The sequence below is a fragment of the Lotus japonicus genome, chromosome 3, assembly GCF_012489685.1.
Source record: "Lotus japonicus ecotype B-129 chromosome 3, LjGifu_v1.2".
In the NCBI taxonomy this organism is placed as follows: Eukaryota; Viridiplantae; Streptophyta; class Magnoliopsida; order Fabales; family Fabaceae; genus Lotus; species Lotus japonicus.
Window position 1 is genome coordinate 96,706,484 of NC_080043.1, and position 27,436 is coordinate 96,733,919.

The 27,436-nt window shown below is 36.2% G+C and overlaps 4 protein-coding genes across 4 annotated transcripts; 1 reads left to right on the plus strand and 3 right to left on the minus strand.

Moving 5' to 3' along the window:
• Positions 1-523: 523 nt before the first annotated feature.
• LOC130747917 (protein SEMI-ROLLED LEAF 2) lies at positions 524-9,483 on the minus strand. The gene is made up of 19 exons (XM_057600975.1): positions 9,053-9,483; positions 8,626-8,700; positions 8,405-8,520; positions 7,900-8,014; positions 7,663-7,791; positions 7,436-7,483; positions 6,694-6,803; positions 6,412-6,608; positions 6,024-6,316; positions 5,715-5,864; positions 5,102-5,602; positions 4,845-4,991; positions 4,407-4,482; positions 3,129-3,256; positions 2,809-3,009; positions 2,596-2,733; positions 2,382-2,513; positions 1,824-2,051; positions 524-1,129 (listed from the first exon to the last, which is right to left on the minus strand). The coding sequence occupies exons 1-19, from the start codon at positions 9,185-9,187 to the stop codon at positions 965-967; spliced, it is 3,084 nt and encodes a 1,027-aa protein (XP_057456958.1). The 5' UTR covers positions 9,188-9,483; the 3' UTR covers positions 524-964.
• Positions 9,484-11,357: 1,874 nt separating this feature from the next.
• LOC130747919 (cation/H(+) antiporter 28) lies at positions 11,358-16,049 on the plus strand. Its single transcript, XM_057600979.1, has 4 exons — positions 11,358-11,711; positions 12,321-13,316; positions 14,384-14,977; positions 15,301-16,049. The coding sequence occupies exons 1-4, from the start codon at positions 11,553-11,555 to the stop codon at positions 15,904-15,906; spliced, it is 2,355 nt and encodes a 784-aa protein (XP_057456962.1). The 5' UTR covers positions 11,358-11,552; the 3' UTR covers positions 15,907-16,049.
• A 319-nt stretch (positions 16,050-16,368) lies between these two features.
• LOC130747920 (DNA-directed RNA polymerases II, IV and V subunit 11) lies at positions 16,369-18,114 on the minus strand. Its single transcript, XM_057600980.1, has 5 exons — positions 17,977-18,114; positions 17,762-17,851; positions 17,576-17,654; positions 17,319-17,414; positions 16,369-16,591 (listed from the first exon to the last, which is right to left on the minus strand). Exons 1-5 carry the CDS (start codon positions 18,027-18,029, stop codon positions 16,559-16,561), a joined length of 351 nt encoding a protein of 116 aa, XP_057456963.1. The 5' UTR covers positions 18,030-18,114; the 3' UTR covers positions 16,369-16,558.
• Positions 18,115-20,091: 1,977 nt separating this feature from the next.
• LOC130747921 (uncharacterized) lies at positions 20,092-27,118 on the minus strand. Its single transcript, XM_057600981.1, has 13 exons — positions 26,954-27,118; positions 26,443-26,755; positions 25,974-26,151; positions 25,838-25,887; positions 24,762-24,854; positions 24,589-24,677; positions 24,414-24,492; positions 23,713-23,795; positions 23,148-23,226; positions 22,296-23,034; positions 21,868-21,954; positions 21,142-21,760; positions 20,092-20,699 (listed from the first exon to the last, which is right to left on the minus strand). Exons 1-13 carry the CDS (start codon positions 26,983-26,985, stop codon positions 20,558-20,560), a joined length of 2,583 nt encoding a protein of 860 aa, XP_057456964.1. The 5' UTR covers positions 26,986-27,118; the 3' UTR covers positions 20,092-20,557.
• Between the last annotated feature and the right edge of the window lie 318 nt (positions 27,119-27,436).

A 27,436-nucleotide genomic window follows, 5' to 3' on the forward strand; every position in this document is an offset into this window, starting at 1 on the left:
AATATTAGTACCCACTTGTGAAAGCTTGAAACTTGGAGGAGAAAATTTATAGAAGTTTCAAAGAAATAGGTCTTTTTGGAAATTAAAATTGAAATTGGAATTCAACTTTACAATCACAATTGAGTTTTATTTTGTGTTAAAGCACTGTTGAGTTTTTTATTCAGTATATCTATTGGAATAGTAATTTACTAATTATAGATCTTTATGAAAAAAAATTAAATTTTGTAACAAATAGTTAAAAGAATTAAAAAATATTAAACAAACTTAATTCATATCCAAAATAAAATAAAAATAAGGCGCCCTATATTGCAGACTCAAATGAGTAATAAAATCACTCAAGTCACTACAAAAGGTGATATGATTTTGCTTATCCCTTTGAGATGGATATGTAAACATGAAGATGCTTTTGCATTAATTGCTTTTGCAAGTTCCCAACTGTATCTCATCACATGGATCCCCTATGCTGAATTCCAGTGGTGTATGCTAGTTCTGCATGGAAATGTAAACCAGAGCAAGCCTTGCCTTCCAGGATGACCAAATTTCAATGGTTCTCCTATGGTTTCATTTGATGATTTGCATTATCGAATCTGTCTACGATACTTGTCTTTACAAAATTCTCATACCCCAATAATGGAATGAGAAATTAAAGAATAATGAAGATTAGGAAAAAAAAATGTACTCAGTCACATGACAAGTAACCTATGCACAACATATAAACACAGCTCTGAAAAATTTGCAAGGACGTTAAGAAAAGATACACCTCCTTGCTAGAAGCAAACCATTGCAGAAGAGACAAGATTATGTGAGATAGTTGTGCTTCTCAACAACTCACTGATACAACAATAACTATTGCTGCCAATCCATGGTTAAGAAAGCAACTAATGAAACTTTTCTGAGTCGGTTGTATATCAACTAATGCGAGGGCAGCTTTATCAAGAAGAATCACCATCTTCTTTGTCATGAATCAGCAACCGGCAGCCTTCAAGAAATTATCATATGGGCGTGATGCCGGTAGTTGAAATAGGGCAGCTTCGTGCTGGTATGCTGTTGCACAAAGCTTTAGACCAGTGTCAGGCAATGTGTTGTGTGAAGTGGAGCTTAAGTTTGCATCCAAGAACGGGTTTCCATTCTGCAATTCAAATGGTGTGGTAATTAGATATTTTTCTGTTTATTGTAGGTGTTAGAATATAATATAAAACCATTAAAGTGATCCTTACCCAACAGCTTAAGCTTTTGGGATAAAGTGGTTATTTGACATGGTATCAGAGCCTCTATGACCGAGAGGTCTAGAGTTCGATCCTTGCTCCCCTCACTTTCTAATTAAAAAGTGGAATTTAATTAAGCACATGGTAGGTGGGCCTGTGCAGTAATCCACGCTTCAAGCCCAAAGGGCTCTTGCGTGAGGGGGCGTGTTAGAATATAATATAAAACCATTAAAGTGATCCTTACCCAACAGCTTAAGCTTTTGGGATAAAGTGGTTATTTGACAGTAGGAAACCAGATACCTTCAACCTTTTAAACTTGATAACATTCAACAAATATCCAGTGTAGACTTTAATGATAAATAACAGTTTGATTTCACAATTTGATAGAATCCAATGCATGTTTAGTCATAAGTGACTCTATTCATCGTGGAACCAAACATGTTATAAGCGTGTTTGAATTTCCGTTACATTAAAAAAAATACTTTCAATTCATAATATCGTGAAATGAAATGAAAGTGCTTGTAAGTCTTGTTAACGGAAATTCAAACACACTCACTGATATCTCAAAGCGAATAACGTTTATTCTAAATATAAAAAATAAATGAAGTAAAGCAGTACCATAGGCAAACTCAGTTGGACATTGTAATTTGAGTACTCGTCCTTCTCCTGGTTGTGGTCAGGCGCAGGAATTCTAAATGAAGGAAAGGGGTGGGCACCCATCACAGTGGAAATCTTCTGATGCTTTCCCCTGAGGAGGGCCTCACAATGGAGAGCCATTTCTTTGTAAGGCATGTTACAAGGTGTCGAAACAGAAATCCTTCCTACTTGATGTGTGGTCTCCAAAACCTGCAGACGAATTATATATTTTTTTTAATAAAACTCATTATTCTTTGAGAAATATAATTTAATCAGTAAAACCAGAAAGTGCCATTCACATTAGAATTAAATGAATCAAGTGAAGAAAGAAATGGGTGAGAGTGCTGAAGAGAATTTTTTTCAAACCAAGGAAGCTATTCTACTCCGAGGATTAGCTTATTTTATATTCAAAGTAGCTTATAATCAAAATCTATTTAAGAGAGCTTTTGAAAAGAGTGATTTTAATCTTTCCTTAATCTTAATCAAAACTGAACATAACAAGGTGTTAGCGTGTGCATAACAATGAATAGGAAAACTTACCGAACCCAAAATGTCATCAACACTCAGCACGCTTGGATTTTCTGAAGGCTGCTGCTGTGCATTAGGATAAGCTTGGATTTCCAAACCAGAAGCTTGAATGTCATCATCAATTGTAAATAATGGAATATCTACCTGCATAATTTCAAGTATATAAACCTTAAGTTAAAATAAAATGGAATTAAAAAAAAAGCAAGAGCAGAGCTGTGTAAGGTACCATATCAGGATCTTTATCATCCTTTAGTCCAGACTGGTAAATATTTCCTGCTGTCTCAGGAGATAACTGAGCTCCCAATGGACAAGCATCATCAGGTGAAAAATCATTAAGCAGACGCTCTCTTAGGGAAGATGATTCCTGCAGCACATAGAACTCAAATCAGTAAACTAATCCTGATAAATTAGTGAAACATTACATGATATCTAGTTTTACATTTGAAGGTTTTCCCAGACTCTGCACTATCATAGTAGCAAATGATTCTTTAGACTGGCTTTCAGTTAATTTAATGGATGAAAGTGTCTTTAAAGCATCCTCATCGTCCTCTTTCGATCCATAAACTTTACTTGGCTGCCTAACTGAGTCAGTAACAGCTTGTAATTTGCTGTCATTAAGCAGCTGCAGGAATGGATCAACCTGAAACGAAGCATAAAAACTATAAGAGATATAAAGAAGAGTAATATTATCACATAAAATAAGGAAAATGAATCAGCTTAAATGAATAACATTCATTGTACAGAATAAGATGTCCGTACTGTTTTATCTGTCAGTGCCATTTTAGCGATAGAAATGAGAGAGACGACATTGTAGGCCTTGGATGTGAAGATAATCATGGATGTTGCTAGTGTATAGAGAGATCTGCGGCGCGACGGCTGCAGTTTAACTGGAGGAAAAAAAAAAAACAGTGTTTCATAACTGGCACCTTAACAATGCTTTTGCAACTCTAGACCATTTTGTCCAAAAGCAATATAAAACAAATAAGCAGAAAGCCTATCTAATATGAGACATATGCAATGAATAAATATATATTATTACATCACTTTCTATTTGGTTGAGTATGTAAAAATAATCTGACTAATTTGATATCATGGAAAATGCTAACTTCCAAGCTTCCCTGTTGAAGCATATTACATCACTTGCCATGTTAGAATTTTGCAATGCCATATAGAGTACAACACGTCAATTACAATGATAAAATTATCGTTTTTTTATGTACAATCTTTTTAAATCAGAATATATGATCATGCAAATGATTCTTGATAAAAGTTTAACAGCTTCCACCTAATAAATTCAAAATACAAATCACCATCTGATGGCATTCAAAATACACATCACATAAAAGTTTTATTATTTTGATTAGAGAACAAAATAGACAATTTTTGGCAGAAACATTGCTTCAAAATTTTAACCTGCATATTTAATCTGAAACGTGATGGATAACATACATTTACTTACAGAGCCTCCACCCTCCATTAACTTCAATATTTAATTCGAATGATAATATGTAAACATTTGTGAGAAACAAGCTAAGAGTTTCTACCATTGGTTCAATTATGAAAAGTCAGAGCTGAGTTCAAGCTGAAAATAAGCTCATATATATTGCTTGCAGCATGTTTGGTACGTATGGAATCATAGAACGAGCACTACTTCATTCATAACTGCAAGGAATGATCATTCCTGCCTCATTAAGAAGGAATGGTTACTCCCATCTATGCAGAGTCAAGGATTGAAATGGAATTGTTATTCATTTCTTCATTATATACAAAATTAAGGAATTGTTGTTCCTGCATAATAGAGTCAGGAATGGAATCTTGTCAGGAATGGAATCTTCCCATTCCTGAGTATCAAACCTTCTCTTCGAAGGAAAGAATGAGAAGTAAATCACATGACTCTAAAGACGGGTTCATAAGATACCCATCCATAGCGTACATTTCTAATATTGAGCTTGTCATTCTGACAAAGTGACAATAGACAACAATATGCAGGCACCATAACATATACAAAATTAAATAATATGGGATTCAAGGCAATACCTTTTTCATTGAGAGAAATGCTCCTCAAGGAAAATGCCAACTGAAAACTTTGAATTAGAGCCTCATGAGAGGAATTCTGCAGGAGCCAAAACATACAAGATATGAGGACAAAATAAAAGCTACACCTAAAAATAACTTTTGAAACACAAAGTTTGAGGCAAAACCAAAACCACATAGTTACTAAAACCTCGATTTTAAACAGCTAAATGTTGGTAAGCGTGTAAAAGTACTCACCCAGAACTAATGAGAATATTAAAAGCAAACTAACTATACTTTAATAAATTAATGCAAATTCTCTCAATCATATATAAAGCACTATTTTTAGTTTAAAAAGTAAATTATTCAATTATTTGATCGGAAAGTCGGTATACCTAAAAGGTTATACTAAAAGATAACAAGTTTCACACAAGAAAGCAATGACTAGAAAGGTGACATTACCTTGCTCCGAGCAACTAGCAAGACAAGGCTGTAGGTATGAGCAATTGCTTCAAAATTTTCAGGCGTATTCAGAGGATAGATAGACTGGGCCCAGATTGATGATAGCAAAAGGGTAATCTGATGACTGCTCAGCCTAATGGGTAATACCTGCAACATAGAAGTCGAAAGAAGAATGGTAGTAGGCCGTGGTGATAAGTTGTATCATATAGTAAAAGTAAAATGAAAAAAATAAATAAAAGAAGTTAATGTATATATACCTGTTGTTTATCAGAACTATCACTATTTTCTTCACTAGTTACGTTTAATTGAGGCTTTTTCATACTAGTAACTCGGCTGTAACTTGACTTCAATCTATTCATCACAGTAGAACTATTCTTTAAGTTCCTGTTATCTATACATTCACTAGCTGTCACTGCAGATTTTCTTGTACTAGTGGTCCGACTATAAGTTGACTTCAATCTGTTCAAGACGGTGTTATCATTGTTCTTTCCATCTGAATGACTATCTTCTAACAAGGAATGTTGTTTCCTCTCCAATTTCTCAAAGAGTGCAGCTGAGGAAGAAAACACAGACATTTTCCTTGAGAGCATTCTTTGAATATCAGTCGCCTTTGTCAAGGGGGGGTTTGAAGAAGGTTGAGGACAAACTGATGATGGCACAAGAACAACAGAAAATATGCGGTGTGCACCAACCCTGGTTTCATGGTCAGCATGGACCATGGCTAGGAGTAACTGATGGAATAATGCCTCAGGGAATGCCTAAAGAGTAGAGTTTCAAGTTAGCACACAAATAGGAAAAGACGAGAAAAAGTCAGAAAGAAGCAAGAAAATATTACAATGATAGTCAATCAAGAAATTTAAATAATCTTGCCTTGTTCTGATATGACAAATTTGGTATTGAAGCAACTATTTGAGCAGTTCTATAAACTGCAGAAATCAAGGTTCTAGCCATAACAGTTATATTAGACATGTTTTCCAGCAGCACAGCCATGGTATCAAGAACAGGACCTGCATCTGCAATCTGCAATAACAATAAAGTCAGTGAACACAAAAGAATGTTGGATGATTTAAAATTAAACGTCCAATCTTCACATCCAAATCAGGATACAGATCCATTTTCTATCTGGTTTGCTACATTATTAACTAAAATCATCTTAAGAAGTGGGGAATTCATTGTCACCTTAATGGTTAATTGTACAAGGCATTCATCTACTTGTGTTCGATATTTTTGGTTCCATTCTATTACTTCTGTCCCTAAATTCGAATCATCAATAGAGCAGTGTATGCTTTTCCGCAGGTGTCTCATCATATCACTCAATGCACCAATTATAGCCACAGATTGTTGAACCCTTGTTTGTTGAGCAAGATGGGTAATAACACCAACAATGTCAAGCTGCATATTAGGATTCTTTAAGACGTTCTTGTGATCCAGGTGCTTTACTAGAATGGACAATAACAAGTGTGTATTCTGTCCTGTAAAATACAAGGAACCCAGTTACATACTTTTCAGAAAGGATAAACAAAGTTTGAGAGAAATCTAATTTTAGAGCACTCAAGAAAATAAATACCAGCATGTTCAATTATAGACTGCATGTCAAACAGGACAGGAAGAGCAAGCCCATTTTCTGGAGACCAGAGATTGGCATTGTCAAAATAACGGAACAATGATTCCAGAACACGTCGTACAGTTGTACCCTCCTTGGCTAACTTTGCCATATTTTGAATGCAAACTCGAGACCAGAATCCAGGGTTAATGGCATCCTCCCTGTAGAGGAGATGAAGAATTTAACATCAACTATGATTCATGAGTAACTCAAAACAAAAGGTAATATTATGAGAAGGATAGTTACGTAGGAACATTAATTTCTCCTCTGTCATTCACTATCATTCTCCATGAGTAAAGCCTCATCGCATTCCCAGTTTGAGAATCCCCATAATTTTCCAAAACAACTGAAACAACCTGAGTTAACAAGAGATGAATAAAGCTGTCAAATGCAAGAAGTATACAGAAGGGTAAGACAAAAGGTCCAGTGGAAACTGTTCTAGGAGAGATTGTAATGCTGATAAATGGGAAAGTCAAATCCAGATGATAAGTGATTCTAGTCAATATGATATGTAACCACCCCTTAGTCACTTCAGTTAGGGAAATCATGAGGATAGTTAGGGAGTTTGTTAGAGATTACAGAGTGAGGAGAGATTATAAATAAGAGGGAGGTGGTAATAGTTAAAGTATCTTGTTTGACATGAGGGAAATTAGGGAGAGTCCTGGTCACTCGAATACCAGGGATTTGTGTAGTTTTCACTTTTCATGTCATTCTTTCAATAAAAGTCAGTGTTTCTCTTTGTTCATAGCTCATACCTATGACAATAGAAGTGTTTCACGCTTACAGTCAGTACGTAATATATTGAACAATCAATGCTATTGTAGTTAAGTTGATTATGACAGATGCTAGAGTTATTATTTACATGTCCGTTAAACACCTAGTTCCAGGTCAAGGAAAGAGCACTGATTTGAGAAGTACCAAAAAAATACGGTCAATAACTCAAGTACCACAGATACCTTAAAGGTAAGGTAATAGATTACTAACTTACATTGTCAAATTCAACTGAAATATGAGTGAATTCACCCATGAACCAAACCTGCAAAACATGCAAAGAATCTTTATCAATTTAACTTCAGCAATGCATTATCCTCTTCATTTGACAACTTTATCTAGCACGTTGAAAATGGATTTACATTGATAAGAGCTTGAAACAGTCACAGCATATGAACATCTATGTCATATGTTGTAGACATGACAAAGGAGACATTATATTACCATTGATGAAAGGACTTGAAGTCCAGAAGCACGCAAATGTTGTATCTTTGCATCGTCTCCCATTTCTTGAGCTAGATTGCAAAGTTTTGAAATGAACCCATCTAAATTAAACATGTAAGTACCATCCCTCTGCACAAATCAGAGAATGCTACACGCTTCAAATTCCGGCGTGAATGTAATTATTTAAGTAAAAAATGAGCTAGCAGTAAACTCACAAATAAAGAACCTACCCCCCACCTGATTGTTCACAAAGTCAAACAGGGTATGGCAGCCTAAAATCCGCACATCATCCTGCCGTGTCTGATCAAGAAGAATCTGTATAATGCTAAGCAAGCTACTTGCAAACAAAGGCCTGTCATAATAGTATTTCTTGTCAATAAAATTTTTGCTTTTGTGCATATGTGAATCGATAACTAAAATTAAGTGAATCGAAATTGTTTGGAAAAAATTGGGTACTCCAGCCATTTCCTTTTCTGGGACAATTACAGAAAATCATCTTCTGTTGTTTCTTTATTTTCCAAAACAGATATGAAATCATGGAGACTAGAGCATCCAAGACAATCAAGCTCTTACACTTGCAGAGCTGCAATTTTCACAATAAAGTTGACTAACCAAACTTTCTATGTGTAGTCAATCGTCATGATATGTAGTATATACTAATCTGAATGGCCTCCTTAGTCTATCAAAGTTAAAGTGATGAGAAACTCATAGCTTAAATATCATGTCATGACCAATTACTCACATTTGGTCTTTACAAGAAACCAGCAACTTCCTGTAGATACAAATGACAACTTTGACGGATTGGTAGTTCTCATTTCTCAGCTCCCTATAACACCTTTGCTCGAGATAGCTAGTAATCTGAAACAAACGAATAGAACGATTCGTTAATCACATTACATGAACATTCAGTCATTCATTCATAAGAAAAAGAACATTTGAAGTTGTTATATAATACATACATACCTTGGGAACTCGGAGAGGGTTTTTCGAGGCATACTCGCAAAGTTTACTGATCTTCCGGTCATTAGGTTCCTCTTCCTACAACAAGAATAACAACATAACAAAAACATCATTTCTTGATCTCACTCATCTGATTTATTCACTTTATCCTAAGTTTGGATATTTGTTGGCACCAGTGCAAACAGACAGACGTTATCAATGACATCACAACAACAACATAGCAATAGCATCATTTCCTAATATGTCTCATGATCTGATTCATTCATTTTAGGTCATGTTTTGAATATTCATTAGCATCATCACAAAAGGATAACACGCAGAGATAAAAAGTGAACAGAACTCTTGTTAGGACGCTATAGCACTCAACCGATATCCAAACACACACACAGACACTGAGTCGCGGAAAATGAAATGAAAAGAGCTTTGGGACCTGAGTGCGAGGGAAGATATCAGCAAGCAAATGCTTGTAACGTTTAATAGGATGCCTTGATCTCTCACGTAAGGCAGGGCAGAAGAAACACAAGCTTCCGCAAACAGGCCAAATGTTCCGAGAAATCACGCTCATCTTCGCCTTCTTCTAATTCAAAATGCAGATTATTTGTTAAATTATATGATGATGAATTGAATTGAATTGAATTGGAAGAAGAGCGATTGATTATAGAAATTGCGATTGCATTGATTGATTGAAAATGGAAGAAGAAGAAGAAGAAGAAAGGGGGAGAGAGAGAATGTGGATGCGAGAGCAACGCAGAATGAAAGGTTCTCCGAATCTGAATCAGAGGTGAGGTGAGGTGAGGTGAGGTGAGACCCTCTTCCTCTTCGTCTTCTTCTTCTCCCTCTTCCTCGACTCGTTCGTGTTTGATTCTCTTCGTTTATATATAATAATTATAATTATCTTTTTTTTTTGTTTTGGATAATTATTATTACAACAGTTTCTATTCTTATGACACCTCACATAATAACAAAGTAACCTCTTTCCTTTTCTTTTCTTCCCTATTATATTTATGGCCAACCCAACAAGCCTTTTTCAAACTTGAAAATACTACTACATAATTAATTATTTATATATTTCGATATGATATGGCAAAAATATTAGTACTATTAAAAAATGACATCTTTAATTAGTAACTGGTCATGTTTGAAACTGAAGAGAGAGATTGCTGTAGCTTGTCAAATACTATTATTCAGTGAGCTGCTTGTCAAACATCTTGATTGTATGAAGGGAAAGCAAGGATATAACTTTTAATGATTAAAAAGCTATTCAAATTGTTGCTCATGAGTTGAAAATTGAAACTAACCAGAAAGAGACTATATATATTATATTTAGGAGATGAGAGTAATTATTTCAGTTTTAGACTATACACACCTCTGAAGCATGGGTACGCCCTTTTGGGCCGAGTACCCGTACCGGGTACGTACCCGGTACGAATACGCTACGGGTACGCGTACGGTACGTACCCGTTTCACAAAAAAAAAAAATTCTAGGTCAAAACGACGTCGTTTTGGCCATTAAAAAAAAAAAAAAAACCTAAAACGCGTGAAAACGCAGAAAAAGAAACAGAGCAGCTGAGAACTGAGAAGAGGTTCAAGGGTTCACGAACCAGAGAAGGAAACCAGCGCCGCCCGTCCTCTCCTCCGCCGTCCTCTCCAGCGTGCGCCGCCTCTCCACCGCCGGCCACCACCGCAGGTACCCGCCCTCCTCCACATCATTCTTATGTTGCTTTTTTCCTTTCATTTGTTCTTCCTCTGCTTTGTTGAATTTGGTTGAATGGTTGATATATTATGTCTTGGATGTTTATTTTAATTAGTTATATATTTTTTTTTTGCATAATTTATTTATATTTAAATATTATGTATAAAATATATATATATATATATATATATATCTAACGTACCCGTACCCCTATTTTTTCAAAAATCGCGTACCGCGTACCCAATACCGTACCCGTACCGGGTACCGTACCCGTGCAACACAGATACACACTTTTCCTAATTATTTGAGCTCTATTACAAGGAAGTAACAACATAACCATTATATATTTTAAGAATTATATTGCATTCACATATTAATTTAACTCAAGTAAAATAAGTTATTTCGGTTTAAAAGAAAAGAGTGAAATAAGGAAAGAAGTGAGTTATATATGATAGATTATGTGATAAAAAATACAAAGTGAGATAGAAAATAAGTAAGTAAAAATAAGATAAAAGAGAAAATTGGTGTAAATAAATCATTCGTGATAAAGTAGAAAAAATAAATATTTTAGTCGTGTAATGGATAATATGGATTCATCATTCATCTCCTCTTAAGTGCAAAAGGTGCACCTACACTTTAGATGAAAATGAATAAAATCCTTTAAATAACTTTTGTTTATATAAATGGAAATTTCTGTATGTGTAGAATGAAATAAATTGAATTAATTCAATAGTTTCTTTGAATTTCATTTTTATGAAGTTGATATTAATAGCTAAAAACAAATTTTTTTAAAATTGATATAGAATGACCTCAAAAAAAGGAAATACGAAACAAATATTCCAATTATACAGAAAAATACTATAATAAATAATGTTCATAGATAAATACATTATTAGCGTTTTACTCTTGTAACAAAAAAAAATTATTAGCGTTGGAGATTTTATAGAACATTTGTGATTAATCCATGTTTTCCGGTTCAATAGCCTCATGCAGTGTCCAATTGAGAAACAACATTCCTGAAAGTAAGCTATGAATCACAACCACTCACTTCTTCCAAAAGCTTTTGGCAACACAACTGATCATCTTCATCAAAACAAAACAAAAAATGAGAAGGAAAATTTGCCCACATGGTGATGAGAATGTGAAGAAGAAAAATTATTATAGGGTGTGTAACAAGCTAGAGAGAAAGAAAGCCAGGATACACACAAATATACATATTTGATATCAAATCTCAATCATGCCAGTGGCCATAACCCAATGTTCACAGAGGCTAGGAGGCCTCATATTTGAACTAGGCCTAAATTTCGTTATCTTTTTAGGGATGGTGATTGCATGCAATGCTTTGCATTACATACTAAGGCCTTTTTCACAACCTCGCATTGCTACTGACATAATTGTAAGCTTCCCCTCACATAATCAACAATTCTCAAATTTGCATTTACTTTAGCACTTCTAAATCATTTTCAGTGCATGCTAGGAAACCCCTCTACTCATTTTTGCATGTTTAGTTTCACAATTTGCATGGCTTCAAACGTGCAAAATATCAATTCTAGGGAGAATAGCTTATGGTATATTTGGATCCTCTGTAGCAGAATCTATGCTACAGCATCCCTTCTCCTGTCCTGCATAACTATAGTCATTGATTCTTGTAATCAATGGCTAACGTTAATCTAAATATTATATAGCTTGTTGGCCGGAGTGAATTTGAATTCAAACTTTTTGTAAGTAGTTTTTGGATTCCATAATTGATTATGAGGAAAAATAAGTTGATCCAAACATGCTATTAGTTATGTATGAAAATCGATTTTGATAGAATCGATTATAGAAGCTATTCTGAAAGTCTTTTCTCAGAATCAATTCTAAGTCCTAGAAGCTACTCCCCAGATTGATTCTGGCTTTAAGATCAACTATAGGAGAATTTCCAAAGATGCACTAAACAATAATGGTATCCAGAAGGGTGAAGATAAAGTTTCTGATGTTAGCTGTTATGTTCATGTTCATGCAGGTAGGACTAATTCTGGGCAATGTATCATTTTTACGTGGCCCATATGACAAGTTCAACAAAACCTTTGGATTTATCATTGATTTTGGCATGGTGTGTTACATGTTTGCTTTGGGTATAGAAATGGATCCTTACATACTCCTTAAAAGACCAACAAAGGATGCACAAGTTTCTTTTGCAGGAATCATCACCACATTCTTCCTTGCATGTTTCACATCCCCCCTTCTCTATTACTTCTCAGATCAACACGGTATACAATTCACCCTGGCCTTCTCAACTCTCCTCTCTAGTACAGCGTCACCGGTTCTCACACGCCTAATAACACGCCTCAAGATAGGGAAATCAGATATCGGGAAGCTTGTCATAGGAGCAGGGATGTACTCAGATTTTATATGCTCTTTTCTTCTCTCAGTTGGCTACATTTCCATGCCATTGGACACAATGTGCACTCCTTATGCAGAGAAGAATCGCATTCAGAAGTCAATCAAAATGGGGCTTGCTGTTCTTTTTCAGACTGTGTTCACAGCGCTGGTGTCACCAATATTCATCAACTGGGTTAACAATGAGAACCCTGAAGGGAAACCCATGAAAGGTTCACACTTGGTGCTGTCAATTGCCTTTATGGTCATGATTTGTGCCTCCTCAACTCTATACGCTTACACTCCAATTCTAAGTGCATTCATGACAGGGATATGGTTTCCCAGGGAGGGAAGAGTTTCCAAATGGGTTATCAGCAAAATTAACTACATGCTAACCACCCTTTTCTTTCCCATATTTTTCTTGTGGATGGGGTATGCAGCTGATTTCAGGCAGTTCCATCCTGGAGAAAAGGACACATGGATAAGATTGTTTGCATCCATTGGAATAGTAATAGGAGGTAAAGTTGTTGGAACAGTTGTTTATGGGGCTATTCTTGGCTTTCACTGGCCTGAATCAATTGCAATAGGATTGCTTCTCACCATCAAGGGACATTTTCATATCTACATGGCTATCAAAGTGGCAAGTATTCTCTTCGTTTCTTTTGAATTCGGATTCCTGCAGCTAGAGAATCCTGAATTCAATGAAATCATATGTTCATAGCCATCGCATCAAAACCGCACGGTCCAGATTTAATAAAACTATTTTAATACATAGTAACCTCTTTAAATCTGAACCATTGGCTCTTTGATCAGACGGCAGTGAACCCCTGACTTCATCGAATGCAGGGATTTCCTGACTGCAAGGAATCGAGGTCCGTTTCTTTCTCCACAATGCAAGATAGTTGTTTGACCATTTACCTATATTTATCATGTCAAATTTCTAGCATGGTAAATTTTATAATGTCTCAAAGTGATGTCAACTGCATGCATTTATGTGTATGTTAGTATATAGAGTCCAAAGTTTCTATTCTATGTTTGGCTGAACTCACATAGCACTAGCAGCATGCATGTATGCGTAAGTTAACCCAGAGAAAGGCATGGTTCTTCAACTGTTAGAAGTATGAATGAATTTTGATGAGACATATTCCTTCACCAATGATACAAAGTGTAGCACTTGAATTTTGCTTCTTGTACTTCTTGAAATCCAAGTCATTTGAAAATCTAGGATATGAGCATTATGCAGGCAAAAGCACAGAAGAGCCCTAGAAAAGATATTTACTTGGAATCTATCTCTCTCTTGATATTTCTGCAGGCATATTTGAGAATCTATGAAGGGTTTACAAGCTCACATATAAATTATTATTGTCAAACTAAATATGCATGCAGCAGAAAGCATGAACTCTCAGTAGTAACTGCACTCTTTTCCAGCATTGTAACAAAATTAACAGAAATCTTGTTTACCATTGAATCATGTCATGAACCAATGATCCCAAAGGATTAAACTGTTGGGTGAAGATGCATAAATAATCTTATATTATACTTGGAACACAACCCCTTCGTCAAGAGCTCATTGGGCTTGAAACATAGACAATGTATAAGGTTCCCTACCTTGTGTTGAAATTAATAGGGGGAACAAACCATTAATTGCACATGAATGATTATACTATACTAACAAACCAATCTCATAGGTTGTCCTTTTATTACCAGATTGGTTGTGGCACCAGCACTTCTTCCGGCATTGGATTGATTATTGCAATATTTTTCACAGTTGTGCATGCCCCCAGTGTTGTGGCACACATCATCAAACGTGCCAGGAAAAGGGCACCTACTCACCGCATGGCCCTCCAATTGCTTGATCCATCAAGTGAGCTAAGGATACTCCTGTGTCTTCATGGACTTGAAAACGTTCCTGCTTCCATCAACTTAATGGAGATCTCAAGAGGGATAGCAGACCCTGGCATTCTGGTTTACGTCACAGAAATGATTGAACTAACTGATCAATTAACAGCCACAGCAGAGAAGGGTGAAGGAGTAGAAGCAACAACTGTAAAAGACAAGGCAGTCATTGACATGAGGGACCAAATAACAAGCTTATTTCAAGCCTATGTTGATGAGGATGGTGATGGAATCACACTCAAAAGAACAGTGGCAGTGTCAACAATCAATAACATGGCACAGGACATCTGCAATTTGGCAGAGGATTTGATGATGGCCCTCATCATATTACCCTTCCACCGGACCCAGCGCCAAGATGGAAAACTGGATGGTGGCCATCAAGGTTTCCGATACGTGAACCGAAAGGTAATGTCATGAACTTGAACCTAAGATCTCTTATCCAAACTGAAGTTTGAGGTTCTGAACAAATACAAAAATTATTCTCACCTATACAATATTGTCTTATGAAAATGAAAGATGAAAATCTTCACAGAATGAAAATACACTCAAGCCATTGTAATCTTGTCCTTCCATGCGAAAATCTTAGATAGCATGTTTAAGTTAGCAGTTACTGTCTATCCTATATGCTTTATGGTCTTATTAGTGTGGATTGTGCAATGTTTACCGGTAAGTACTTTAATAGCTCAACTAGCATGCATTTTTCCAATAACAGATGTTTTGATTAACAGTTATTGAGGAATGCTCCTTGTTCCGTGGGGATTCTAGTGAACAGAGGCTTAGGATCCATTTCAAAGATATCAAGATCTCAGGTACCGCTCAATGTGGCAACAATATTCATAGGTGGCAAAGATGACAGAGAAGCACTTGTTTATGCCAGTCGAGTAGCGCAGCACCCGGGAGTGAAGCTTACAGTTATAAGATTCCTGGTAGATACCAGTGCAGAATCATCAAGAATAGCAGCTTACAGGGTTACCCTACCAGAAGAGGATGAGTCGGGGCTGGATGATGAATGCTTTGCACAGTTCTATGAGAGACATGTAGTTGGAGGTCGAATTTCCTATACAGAGAAACATCTTGCTAATGCAGCTGAGACCTTCACTACTCTTAGATCATTTGAAGGACAATACTCACTGGTCATTGTAGGAAGAGAAGGTGGGGTGAATTCTATATTGACAAAGGGTATGAATGACTGGCAACAGTGTCCAGAACTGGGACCAATAGGGGATGTTCTATCAGGACCAGATTTCTCAAAGACTGTCTCAGTGTTAATAATACAACAACACAAAATTAAAGGAGAACTAGATGGGCTTGATGATGAGTTCTCCATCATGTAGGAGTGTAGATGGATAGGTAGAGTAGATGTAGATACTAATTTGTAGCAAGGAAACAGAAAATTGCTAGAACTGCTTTGTGCAAATTGTAAAGATAAATGAAATTTGACACAATTCTTATCATGCTGACTTCAACTAAGAATGAGACTAACTTTTAAGTGAAAACCAGATAGAAATCGCAAATCATTGCATCTCAACAACGGAGGAACACTCTTACTACGTACATGTTTGGATATAGTGGTTTAGCCTAAAATCATAGTGGACAATCGCAAAAGCGAAGAGAAGTTGTTTTTGCCCGCCGTGATTTTTGCTTTCCTATAGTTTTCCATTGTGTATTCAAACAATACATGCACTAAAATAATCCAAGCAATATAACCGGTTACTCAACACTAGACGCTCTCAGAAGAATATATTATGGACAGTAAACGTGAAATCCACAGTATATAAGATGCATGAGACAGGAAATTACTTTGCAAATCTTCATTTCACATTGAAATTGTTCACAACTGAATTTCTTAGTTCCAGCACAAACATCTTTAACAAGTCTCCTAAAACATTCAAAACATTCTATTTAAATTCAATTTAGCAGTAGTGATCTGCTATCTCCATATCTGTTCAGGTGTCTAACACACACAACTTCCATCTTGAGAGTAAATCAATAGTCCCTTGAAAACCTCAACATATCTGCCTGCAATTAAAATTTTGAGCATGTTACTAATGGAAAAAGTAAATAAGATAAGAATGCCCAATAGAATCCAAATAAGATTTACCCATTCCCAGCATATGAAGTAGAATATACTACAATCATCTATAAGAATTACATGGGTTCAAGAAAATCCTACCCAAATTTCCACACTTTCTGGAATGATATAATGATGTCCACCACTTGAAGGAGCTAATTATATGGTATTAGTGTTTTAAACCATCTATACAAGAGCTACAGAATCATTAGAGGTTATGTGATAAGGGGTTACGTATCAAATAAGGAAGAATCTCTTTGAGAAGGAAAACCAAATCCCAAGCGCCCAAGTAGATGGTGTTCTTATTCTCCCATACATAACAATGTTCTAAATGTTTTTATGAAAAAAAAAACTGAGTGCCATAGAAGAGAAGACAACATCAAAACTCAAAAGGAAAAGCCGGGTACTAATGCATAAATTTGAGTTATATATGCTGAACCCTCAGTCAATCTCCAATTTCATCCAAGGGTACCAGTAAACACTAGAAACACAAATAACCAAATGGTATAAATATTCTAATTTCAGAAATCCACAACTACTTTCAAGGTTAGGGAAGCAGAGATAATGAAATGGAACAAGGGAAACAAGCATGGAGTGATAGTAAATTTACTAATGGCTGATACAAGATAGGACAGAAAACAAGTATCAATGATGTAAAGAGAAACATGATTATACCTCGAAAGCATTCTTCAAATGATCAAGTTCCTTGTCCAGATCATTAATAGATTGGTTATATGCCTGCATAGGTGAAGACTGACTAGCTGTGTGTATCTGCAAAAATAATCACAAAAACAGGAAATCAAGAAAAAAAATGGCAACTTTATGCATACCCATTTCATGGAAGTAAATAAAAGACATGCATTTGTGCCATACTAAGTAAAAATCATCAATAAAAGGCATATCAGTGAGGAAAAGATTGTGGGGTAGCTAACCCTGACGATAATTTTGTACTGAAGAGGATGAGGAAGCTTGTATCCAGCGAACAACACATTGGGGTCTCTGTGAAGCTGCCTGAACATCACAAAATTGCAAACAAACAAACAGAAAACACAAATTAGGGTTTAGGGTTTAGAAACTGAGAATTTTCCCAGATTAAGAGAGAAAGGAGTGAGGGTTACATTCGGAGGATGTTTCCGATGGTGTGATCCTCTCGCTCTATGGTGAACGATGCCGCATTGATGATCTTGGTGTCCCTCTCGTAAGAAACCCTTTCGGAAATCAAAATTTGAAAGTTTCAGACAAAATAGAAAGAGCGAGTGAGAGAAGAAAAAGGAAAGTGAGAATGGAAGGAAGAAGAAGAAGAAGAAGAAGAAGAAGAAGAAGAAGAAGATACTTTTTGGTGCCTTCAGGGACGACGAAACGCTCGTAACGATCAGGTGCGTTCATGGCTTCACTCTACTCTTCTGCTCTGCTCTGCAACTGCTTCTTTCTCTCTTCCACTCTCACTACGATCAAATATATATTTATAAGACAACTTACTGAAAATTTCGGGGATTGTATATTTTAATTTATTTTCAAATTAGCAATCTAAAAATTGTGTTGGTTAATCCTTTTGTCAAGTGAGCTGAAAAATTGTATTAATGTAGTTGTTTTTAATATTAATCATTGAGAGATCATTAAGAATTTAGTTGAGGATTTGATCTCTAAATAATATATATGGAGAATGATTTGTTGGAAGAAATATTTCACTTAATGTGATATCTACCTCTCGAGATGATTAGTCTCATAGTTTTCAGCCGTGAATATTACTTATAATGCTAAAAGGAAAATTGTAATTGCAAGTTTGCTACTAATATGGTCCAGCACAATTGTAGATAGTTGAGCTTCTTAAGCATTTAGTCCAGGGTTTGGTTTTTTGGAGGTATACATGGAGAATGATTTGATAGGAGAGACTGACCCACTCAATTTAATTTCAATGCCGCAAAGGATTATGCTATGTTTGACATGTCATTTCAGTTAGCTTATAGCTTATTTGACTAGCTTAAAAGCTCTATAAAAGTGTTTGGTAAAGGAGTTTATTTCAGTAGCTTAAAGCTTATAGTTTATTGAATTTATTGTCATTTTATCCTTATTATTTTATTAAAATTCCACCATATAGGTATTAATGTTAAAATAAAATAAGTAAAAATTAATATTATATTTTTAAGATGATTTTTTTGATTCCTTCGGAAAACCTATTTTTAAGATGGTAAATAAATTGGGTTAAATTAAAATGTTTAAAGTTATAATAATTTTAATATTAATATCCTATAGGTATTAATGTGGTATTATGCAAGTATTTTCTTTTATGTCATTTTACAAATTTAGTTTGTTCAACAGCTAGTTTTACCAAACACTTTTGTTCCAATTATGTAGTTTTTCAGCTTTCAGTTAGCTTATCAACTTTCAGCTATGAGCTAGCTTTTCAGCTATCAGCTAGCTTTTCAGCTTTCGGCTAGCTTATCAACTAGACGTGCCAAACATAGCCTTAATCTCATAATTGTTGACTCTAGATATAAAGAAGTGAGTGCTACGTTTTTTTATTGGGTAATAGTTAAAAATTGCTAAAATTAATTGCTCCATCATGTGTGGTATAAGTGTAAAGAAAAACAATATAAATTTGAATTCGTCTCTTTTCATTATAAATTTTTGTTTTTCAAATCATTTTTGGGTACAACTTTTCTTTCTTGTTTCTTCCCTTCTTCTATTTGACTGACCCTCCATTTCTGCCTCTATTTTCTTTCCATTTCCATCCTCATCTTTTCTGCTGCCTCTTTCCTCTCCCTCTTCCTTCCAACGACCAAGTCCACCGTGACCCTTTTTTTGGGCTTGAAGGATTTGATGGTGGAGTATGGTGCAGCCGAGCATCCATTGTCTTCCACCTGCCTCTATATGCGCAAGCATACTACTTTGAATTATAGGTTGTATTGCACAAGCATACTTTGCAGCCGAGCATCCATTGTCCCGCCATTGTTGTATTGCACTCAGGAATTGTTTTTCTCTTTTTATGTAAGCTTTGGTTAGTTAGATGTAAGTTTTCATCTAATCATCATTTAAAAAAAACTTTCGTTTCACACAAAAATCCCAGCTTATGCACCAGCTAGCAGGATGCTAACTCACTTAAACGATGTCCCGAGTTGGAATCCTAAACACTACTTACACTCAAATGGAATGCTATCGCTTATATGCCACTCTGAAATGAGGTACAAAAGCTGAGACGTAAAATGCAATTCCTTTAAATAATTTTTTTGTATTTTTATCTTTTTAAATTCACACAATATTTGTTATTCTTTTCATAGCTTTATTCAAACAAGGTCACCCCGCGGTAAAGAATAAGCATAAGGAGGAGGAGGGGGGGGGGGGGAGAGAGGGGGGTTGAAGAACAACTAGCACTTCCCTCAAGACATTAATGTACACAAAATGCAGTAAAACAATGGTAAAGGTGCAAAATCACCTTCAAGGAAAAAAATGAGAATGAGAAGATAGAAGTAAATTACCATGTCCTTTAAGGAAATGTCAGGAAGTTTCAATTTTCAATACAATATCTAAACTCTTGAAGCCTGCAATTCACAAAATTAATAGCAGCATTAATCATACATCTAACACCTAGCGCCCTTCTCTACTCTACAGTATCGATGACCTATACATCACTGACATAAATCTACTTTATGAAATCAGATACATATAGGGGGAAAAAATCAAATTCAAGGTCAAGAACCTTTAGCCCAGAAAAGGACTTGGGTGGAAACAGTTAATTCTTTCAAAGAAAACTGAAATTGCCATAATCGAGGATGCTTCACCCAAAATTCAGCATGACGGTGAGCGGCTATGAATATAAATTCAGTAAGAGAGGCCTCAAAGATGAAACAATCTTCAAAGTCAATGAATGAAAAGTCCCCATCTAAGTTGATTCCCCAAGGGTGGATAAGCTAAGTTCATGTCTTTGATCTCTTTTGCTTATGAGGAACAAAACGAACCCCCTGCTTTTTGAGATCGCAGATATCCACCCTACCTTCATCTAAGGTAACATGCAACTTTGAAGTGCCTTCAACTACTTCAGTAACTACTCCTTTGTGCCTGGACAAAAATGGGAAAGAAAAAAAGTATGAACTGTAATTCATTACAAAATCTAGAATGATTTTGCCACAAAATGGCTTAAAATAAGGGGCATTGTTCAAATGATTTTGAACAACAAACACAATTCATTTCATCAGTGCTGTGATGCAAACAAATAACAAAACTTTTTTAACATAGACACATTCATTTATTTCTTAAGAGTTAACTTTGGGAATAAACTAGTAAACACTTCCACGTTCCGTACAAAATGCATTCATCCATCCAACAGATTATTTTTTCAAAATGGAATGTTTGGGGACAAACATAGCAATTGATGAAATTGCATTTTATAAAAAAAATAATATGAATAATGCATTATTGCCTCTTGCATGAAATTGTTTAGTGTTCAGTTCATACCCATAGCTTTAACAATATTGACAGAAGGTTATAAAAAGGCACTAACCAAGTATTGTCAGATGCCTGATGAACTTCAACTCTCTTTCCAACTGCATCATTACCCAGCTTCATCAATATCCAGTTGGCATCCATGATCTCATCCATTACACGGTCTTGATGTGATTGACTTGTATCGTCAGACCCATTAAATGATATTTTTTCCTTAAAAGGTGAAGGTCTCTTCCTTTTTGACCTCTGGCCCTTGATTGTAGTCTTTTCCTCCTCCTGATGAGAATTTTGACTTTCCATGCTAGGTTTCTTTAATTTAAATCTCAGTAAAGGTTTACAATCTTTTGGTAAAGAACGTGCCAGGGTCTGATTGTTATTGTCATCTACTTCATCGTATGCATCAGAGCTGCCTTCTGACTGCTTGCCCAAATACGTCCTTTCACCTCTTGATGTAGCCTCTTTTCCAACTTGACCAGTAATTCCATCAGTGCAACGTTTTCCCCTCGAGATGAGAGAACGCTCTAAAGGAACAATTTCACCCCCATCAGACATTTTGCCTCTACTAGGGGTCAAGTTAAATTGAGAAGCACCAGGCTTAACTTTTCCCAGCTTAATAAAATTCCCCTCTCTCCCTGAAGCCTTTGAAATTTTTGATTGGCCAGAATCAACTCTGTTACCTGAAAATCAAATTTTATATAAAACACCAGATATATCTCCAAATGCTAATGCTGAGTATAATGAAAAGAAATAGACTATCTTTGTTATAGATTAAAAAGGAAACTACCTTTGCCATCAACAAGTATTCCTGTCCCATCGGGTCTATCTAATGCATACTTGTCTCCTTTCCTCAAATGGCTTATATTTTCATTTCCTGAGAAAAATTGAAATGGAAAAGTCACACAAAGAAAGATAAAGGAAGAAGAAGAATGCTTATCGAAACCATTGAATATGTGATTGCTGAACACTGGATGGAGATGTAAAAAATGTGTGATTGCTGCTGCACATTCAGAATTATTTGAAAGATTAATTAATGTCTTCTCTAAAATGTATAAGAGATGCCACAGATTTTACGGGGATAAAGAAGTGATATTGCCTGAAAAAACAGCCATAATCCACTTTAATGGAATCAAACCCCATCACATTTCTCAAGCTAATATATGGTGACAAGGGAAACAAATAAATAAATAAACATAACTTCATCTAAATGTATACCATTAACAGTAACCAGATCTTGATCTCTTTGGCAGCTTGAATTATCAGACCGTGGAGAACTAGCCACATTAATCTTCCGCGCTCCCAAATTTATAACCAACTTCTTCCCTTTCACATTTTGAGTCTTATCACCATGCTTTCTACTTTCCTCTTCACTATTCAAAGTATGTGCCTTATTGCTTTTAATACGAACAACTCTGGGCTTCCTTTCTTCATCACTGACCATCACCTCATCAACAAACTTACGTTTCAAAATCCCTGGCTGATTGATAGGGCAAGATGCTTCAGTTTGACTCAGGCTTCCAGTAGCAGGTGATGAATAAACATCAGGACCTTCATTTCTCAGAGATTGTATGTCATCATACTTATCATCATCCAAGCTATGTAAAGATTTAACATCACTATGTCCTTCAAAACTATTGTCAATTTTACCAGTCAACATTGACTGAGAATCCTTTTTCTTAGCAGTCTTTTTGCTTGAAGATTTCTTCCCATAATCTTTCATCTTCATAGGTGAGTTATTGGATGAATAATTCTTTAGAGAGAACTTAAAGGAACGCGCAGATTCACTCTTTATTTTCGGAGGCCCACTATCATCATCATCAGAATATGGTGAAATACAAAATATTTCTTCTTGTGTTGGTAAACCAGCAGCAGCCCTCAAGCTGGTAATCAAATCTTTATCAGCAATGTTCTTTCTCCTCCAAAGCTCTTGAACAGCATCCTCAAGACCCTTGACCTGAAGCATATAGGTAGAGTGGGTACGGAGAATAACATATAGATTTACTCACTTAGGAGTTTTTTTCCATGAAGAACAAAAGGCAGCTTTTATATTGATAGCAGACTATATACCTGATAACATTCCCCACGACAAGTGGGACATGTATACTGCAGATTCCCATCCACTTGAAAATGGTGATATTTTTCATCACTGCAGAAATAGTACTACCAATATAAGTGAACTAGATAGGCCGACTAACCAAAACAGAGAGTGTCACATGATTTACAAAGACTAGCACAGGAATCAACAAACATAACCATTCAAGTACAAAAAGAACATTAAAAGAGAAACTTACTCAAAGAAATTAATCTACCAACACTGAAAATCTATCTGTACCTCACAATAAACTATACAAAAGTGCTAATTCAATTTACTTGTACGGTATACTGTAACATGTAAAATTGACAATTTCTATTCCAAAATTGCCATTGATAAACTTCAAAAAATATACCATTGATGACTGAAACCCAAGTACTAATCCACGATGCATTAAAGAATCAGGACAAGTAAACACCAGAATGTTATCAATGGCCACTTGAATGTTACTCAACATATGTATTCTGGGATCCAAATGAAAGCAATACATAGGGCACAGTAAAGGTACTCCATCTTCACAAATAGAAGAGGTAAACTAACCTAATATTATCACACTGGCAATGTACCCAGCGCTGGCAAACATCGCAGCAAACCATTGGTGTTGATTCTGAATCTCTGTAAACCTAGAAAGTAACCCAAAAAACATATAGTGAACATTTGAAATTTATTTCCTGCCCCCGCATTGTTTATTTATTCAGGGGACACGAGGGAAACTGAAATTGACAGAAGATATTATGTTATGCATGCCAGCACAGCATATCTGAGATGCAGGCTGAATGGACATGAGACTTTATACAAACCTGTGTCACACTTCTAGTGAATATTTAAAAAAAAAACAATATTTTCCATATCCATCAATTAGGTTGATGGTCCAAATGATCACAAATGTAACAGAAATGATAAATAGCCCAAGAAGTTTCAAAATGAAATTATACGAAATGATTACCACCGTTAGATCATGAAAGATTTTTTATTTAACTCGGTTGATATTCTATTTCCAAAAGATTAAAGCAATTGAATACTGCAATCTTGAGTTTCATGGAAAATCAGTTCGTATTATGTAGCAAAGCACTAAATGAAATTAAAACGCTGCAGATAAGTTCCTTCCAACATTATAAAACAAATCAAAGACATTCCCTTTCGAGATTTCTCTAGATCCTTGCCCCAACAATACTGGGTTGAATTTTATTAACTGTTTGATAAAATAAGATTAGGAAGAGATTTAGAGAAAAGACAAGCACCTTCAAACAAACAGGACAGTAGTTCCCTTTCACAAATAATCTTCCACAAGCATCACAGCAGGTGTATCCCAGGAACCACCTATAAGTTGCATTTAAGAAAATGGTAAGTTCTTCCATCAATTAAAATACACGGAATCTGCAAGGCAATAAAAGCTAAATTACCCAGGATTCATACCTCACGCTAAGTCCATTTCCAGGGACATTGGATCCGCAACTGTGACACTTTGTGTGTTTTGGGCATAAATAGGGTCCGGCACTAACATTCTACAAAATGCATATACATCAGTGAAATGGCATGGATAAAATAAAATGATTATTAAGCTCATTAGTAAGTGATACAGACTCTACCTTGTGAGGAGGTTGCAGACAATAACAATGGTAAGCACCATCACACCTTTTGCAAAACATGAACTTACTGGGATCACCAGTCCTTCTGCATGCCTGGATGAAGCAATAAAGCATAAGACTAGCATAAATATAACGAAATATCAGCTGGTATTAGCAATTTGTCTACCAACAATCAAAAACATTCAATCAATCTACAAAGAACTGTATATACTCAAAATGTAAATTGTGAAGTATGTCAATTGCAATGGAATTTCAAGGTGAAGAACATGAGAAGTAACTATAAACACTTCACATTGAAACAAACAAACTTTCAGGGAAATTTAGAGGTGGAGTGTAATGACAGGATATACAAAAACCCCACAAGCAACTAACGAGAACTGATCACCAGAGAACATATTTTTTCTAAGTTCATGGCTAAGCTGTGAAACAAACAGCTCAATCACATTGCTCTATCACAAAGTTCACATTCAGGATCGAAAACGGGAAGCCCAACCCGAAACCCTAATCTTCAGGATCAGATCGATGCGATCCCAACCCTTTTCCAATCCTTCCACCGATTCCGGTCGAAATGCCTTGCACAGATCGTGGGATAGAGTGAATCCAGATTGACGTCCTGACAACATTGCTCTATGGTAACCCGAATCAATTTAATTTCCAAATAGACTTAGATAGGAAACTGAATGAATGTGTAATATGAATTCCAGTAATTATTAGAGAGTGAGAGAGAGAGAGGGCGAGTCCCCAGTTATTAATTAATAATAAAACAAATGTCCAACTTCATTCAATTAAAAATGCAAATCTCGATGTACCTACAAAGTCGAGCGACATTTGAGGAAGGATCCGACATGTGAAACACGTGATCAAGTAAATAAAATGAAACGCTCAATTAAAATACTATTTTCATTCAAGCAAGGGCAATATGAATATACTCTAAGAAAATAGAATAGCTAGATTTAGAGTATAATCAATTATAAGGCCAGCAACCATTTCCACACGAGCATTTAGAAACTTCGACAAGCTGTACAAGAAAAAGTACAAGCACATTTATTACCGCGAAGGCGCGAACCAATCATTACCTCGCAAATTCGGCAAGCACGACAAGTCCACGAACTCCAATGAAATAAATCTGCAAAAAAACAAGGCCCACAAGATGAGAACAGATAGCACTCAGACCACATCAGCAAGCACAGGCCGGCAAATACGCCTCCTCACCTCTATTTTGAGCCCAACTTTTCAAGCAGGTCCTATGGTATTTCTTACTACAGCTCTTACAAGACAGCATCTTCTTCGCCCTCTCACTCCCTTCATTCTCAACACGATTGCACATCCGACAAAAGACCTTCACATTGGATTGTCCCAGTTCTTCTCCAGTAACACTCCCCGGCGTATCCTGCTCACACAACCACAGGTCAGTAACAAAGACACAGCAGCACCAAAACCAACTAACTACACTAGTTCATCATGTATAAACCAAATTTCAACAGTCCAATACCGACATTCATTCACACCATAAATCTTTTCTTCTAATCAAAATTCATCACCATTTACATGCGAAACTAATAACAATCTTAAGAGCAGCTCATCTTTGAAATCAAGCACTGAATTCAACATCACAAATTCACTCAAGTAGGGTTACAAGTTACAACAACAACAACACCATTCAATAGCAATTGAGGCTAACCAGGACATCGCCGGACTCAAAGCGGCGAGCGTACTCCTCAGCGGCGATCATAGCGGCGGCGCCCTTACGCTGGAGCGCGACGCGCTTGGCCTTCATGGAGGCGGATTCATCAAGCGCGTCACCACCAGCAACGGGGAGAGCTTCAGGCGGTGGCGGCACAACCTTGGGGACAGCGACCTGGACGGTGGCGGTGGCATCATTGGCGGTGGTTCCGGCGGAAATGAAGTCGGTGAGCAAAGCGACGTCGTTGAGAAAAGCATTCGCGTCGGGAAGAGAGCGCGGAAACCCTAACGAACAGAAGCAGATTCGGCGACTAACAAACAGAAAACAGAAAACAGAAAATGAGAGAGCAGCAAAGAAGAATAGAAGAGAATGATAATTATATATATATATATATATATTTAACCAATTGAATTGTAATTGAGAAGAAGAAACAGAAGAAGAAGAAGAAGAAGAAGAAGAAGAGAGTGAGATTAGAGAATAGAGAAGAATAACGAAGCAACATACATACCATGTAATTGGACATGCGAGGTGAAATGCCATGTATGTATTCTATGCTAATGGTGTGGTGAGTTGTAGATTTAGATTTCAATTTCAATTTTTTCAACCTTAGGGGATCGTTCCTTCCCTCCCTCTCCCCTTGCGCACACACACACACACACTTTGCTCTCTCACACACAAAAATTACTTGACCTTTTTTTTTTATATATAAAAGACAATTAAAAGGGGAATTAGAATTTTAAAAACAAAATAAATCGAAAGAGGGGTGAAGTGCTTTGTTGTGTTAAGGCGTCGTTCACCGAGAAGAGGAAGGAGGAAATAGATTAGAATGCGGTGAAGCACACACAGGTTTTCGGTTTTGGATATCATGCGCCTACTAGGGTCGAACGCTTTGGGTTGGGTTACAATCTTATTAATATTAGCCCGGGATAGGCCCATTTACTAAATGTCCAAACAACTCCACTTTCTTTTTTTACATTCTAGCCCTAAGACC

Bases quoted from the DNA above. Each gene is read 5' to 3' on its own strand.
- LOC130747921 (XM_057600981.1), bottom strand. From the start codon at position 26,985: ATGGCATTTCACCTCGCATGTCCAATTACATG. The intron at 24,678-24,761 runs GTAGAGTCTGTA...TGCATTTTGTAG, and splicing joins GTCTGCAACCTCCTCACAAG to AATGTTAGTGCCGGACCCTA. The intron at 23,796-24,413 runs GTGCTTGTCTTT...GTTACTTTCTAG, and splicing joins ACTGTCCTGTTTGTTTGAAG to GTTTACAGAGATTCAGAATC.
- LOC130747919 (XM_057600979.1), top strand. From the start codon at position 11,553: ATGCCAGTGGCCATAACCCAATGTTCACAGAGGCTAGGAGGCCTCATA. The intron at 11,712-12,320 runs GTAAGCTTCCCC...ATGTTCATGCAG, and splicing joins GCATTGCTACTGACATAATT to GTAGGACTAATTCTGGGCAA. The intron at 14,978-15,300 runs GTAATGTCATGA...TTTGATTAACAG, and splicing joins TCCGATACGTGAACCGAAAG to TTATTGAGGAATGCTCCTTG.
- LOC130747920 (XM_057600980.1), bottom strand. From the start codon at position 18,029: ATGAACGCACCTGATCGTTACGAGCGTTTCGTCGTCCCTGAAGGCACC. The intron at 17,852-17,976 runs GTATCTTCTTCT...GATTTCCGAAAG, and splicing joins GTCCCTGAAGGCACCAAAAA to GGTTTCTTACGAGAGGGACA. The intron at 17,655-17,761 runs GTAACCCTCACT...TGTGATGTTCAG, and splicing joins ATCGGAAACATCCTCCGAAT to GCAGCTTCACAGAGACCCCA.
- LOC130747917 (XM_057600975.1), bottom strand. From the start codon at position 9,187: ATGAGCGTGATTTCTCGGAACATTTGGCCTGTTTGCGGAAGCTTGTGT. The intron at 6,804-7,435 runs GTAAGTTAGTAA...TTGTTAACTCAG, and splicing joins TTTCAGTTGAATTTGACAAT to GTTGTTTCAGTTGTTTTGGA. The intron at 4,992-5,101 runs GTATATATACAT...TCTATGTTGCAG, and splicing joins ATAGTTCTGATAAACAACAG to GTATTACCCATTAGGCTGAG.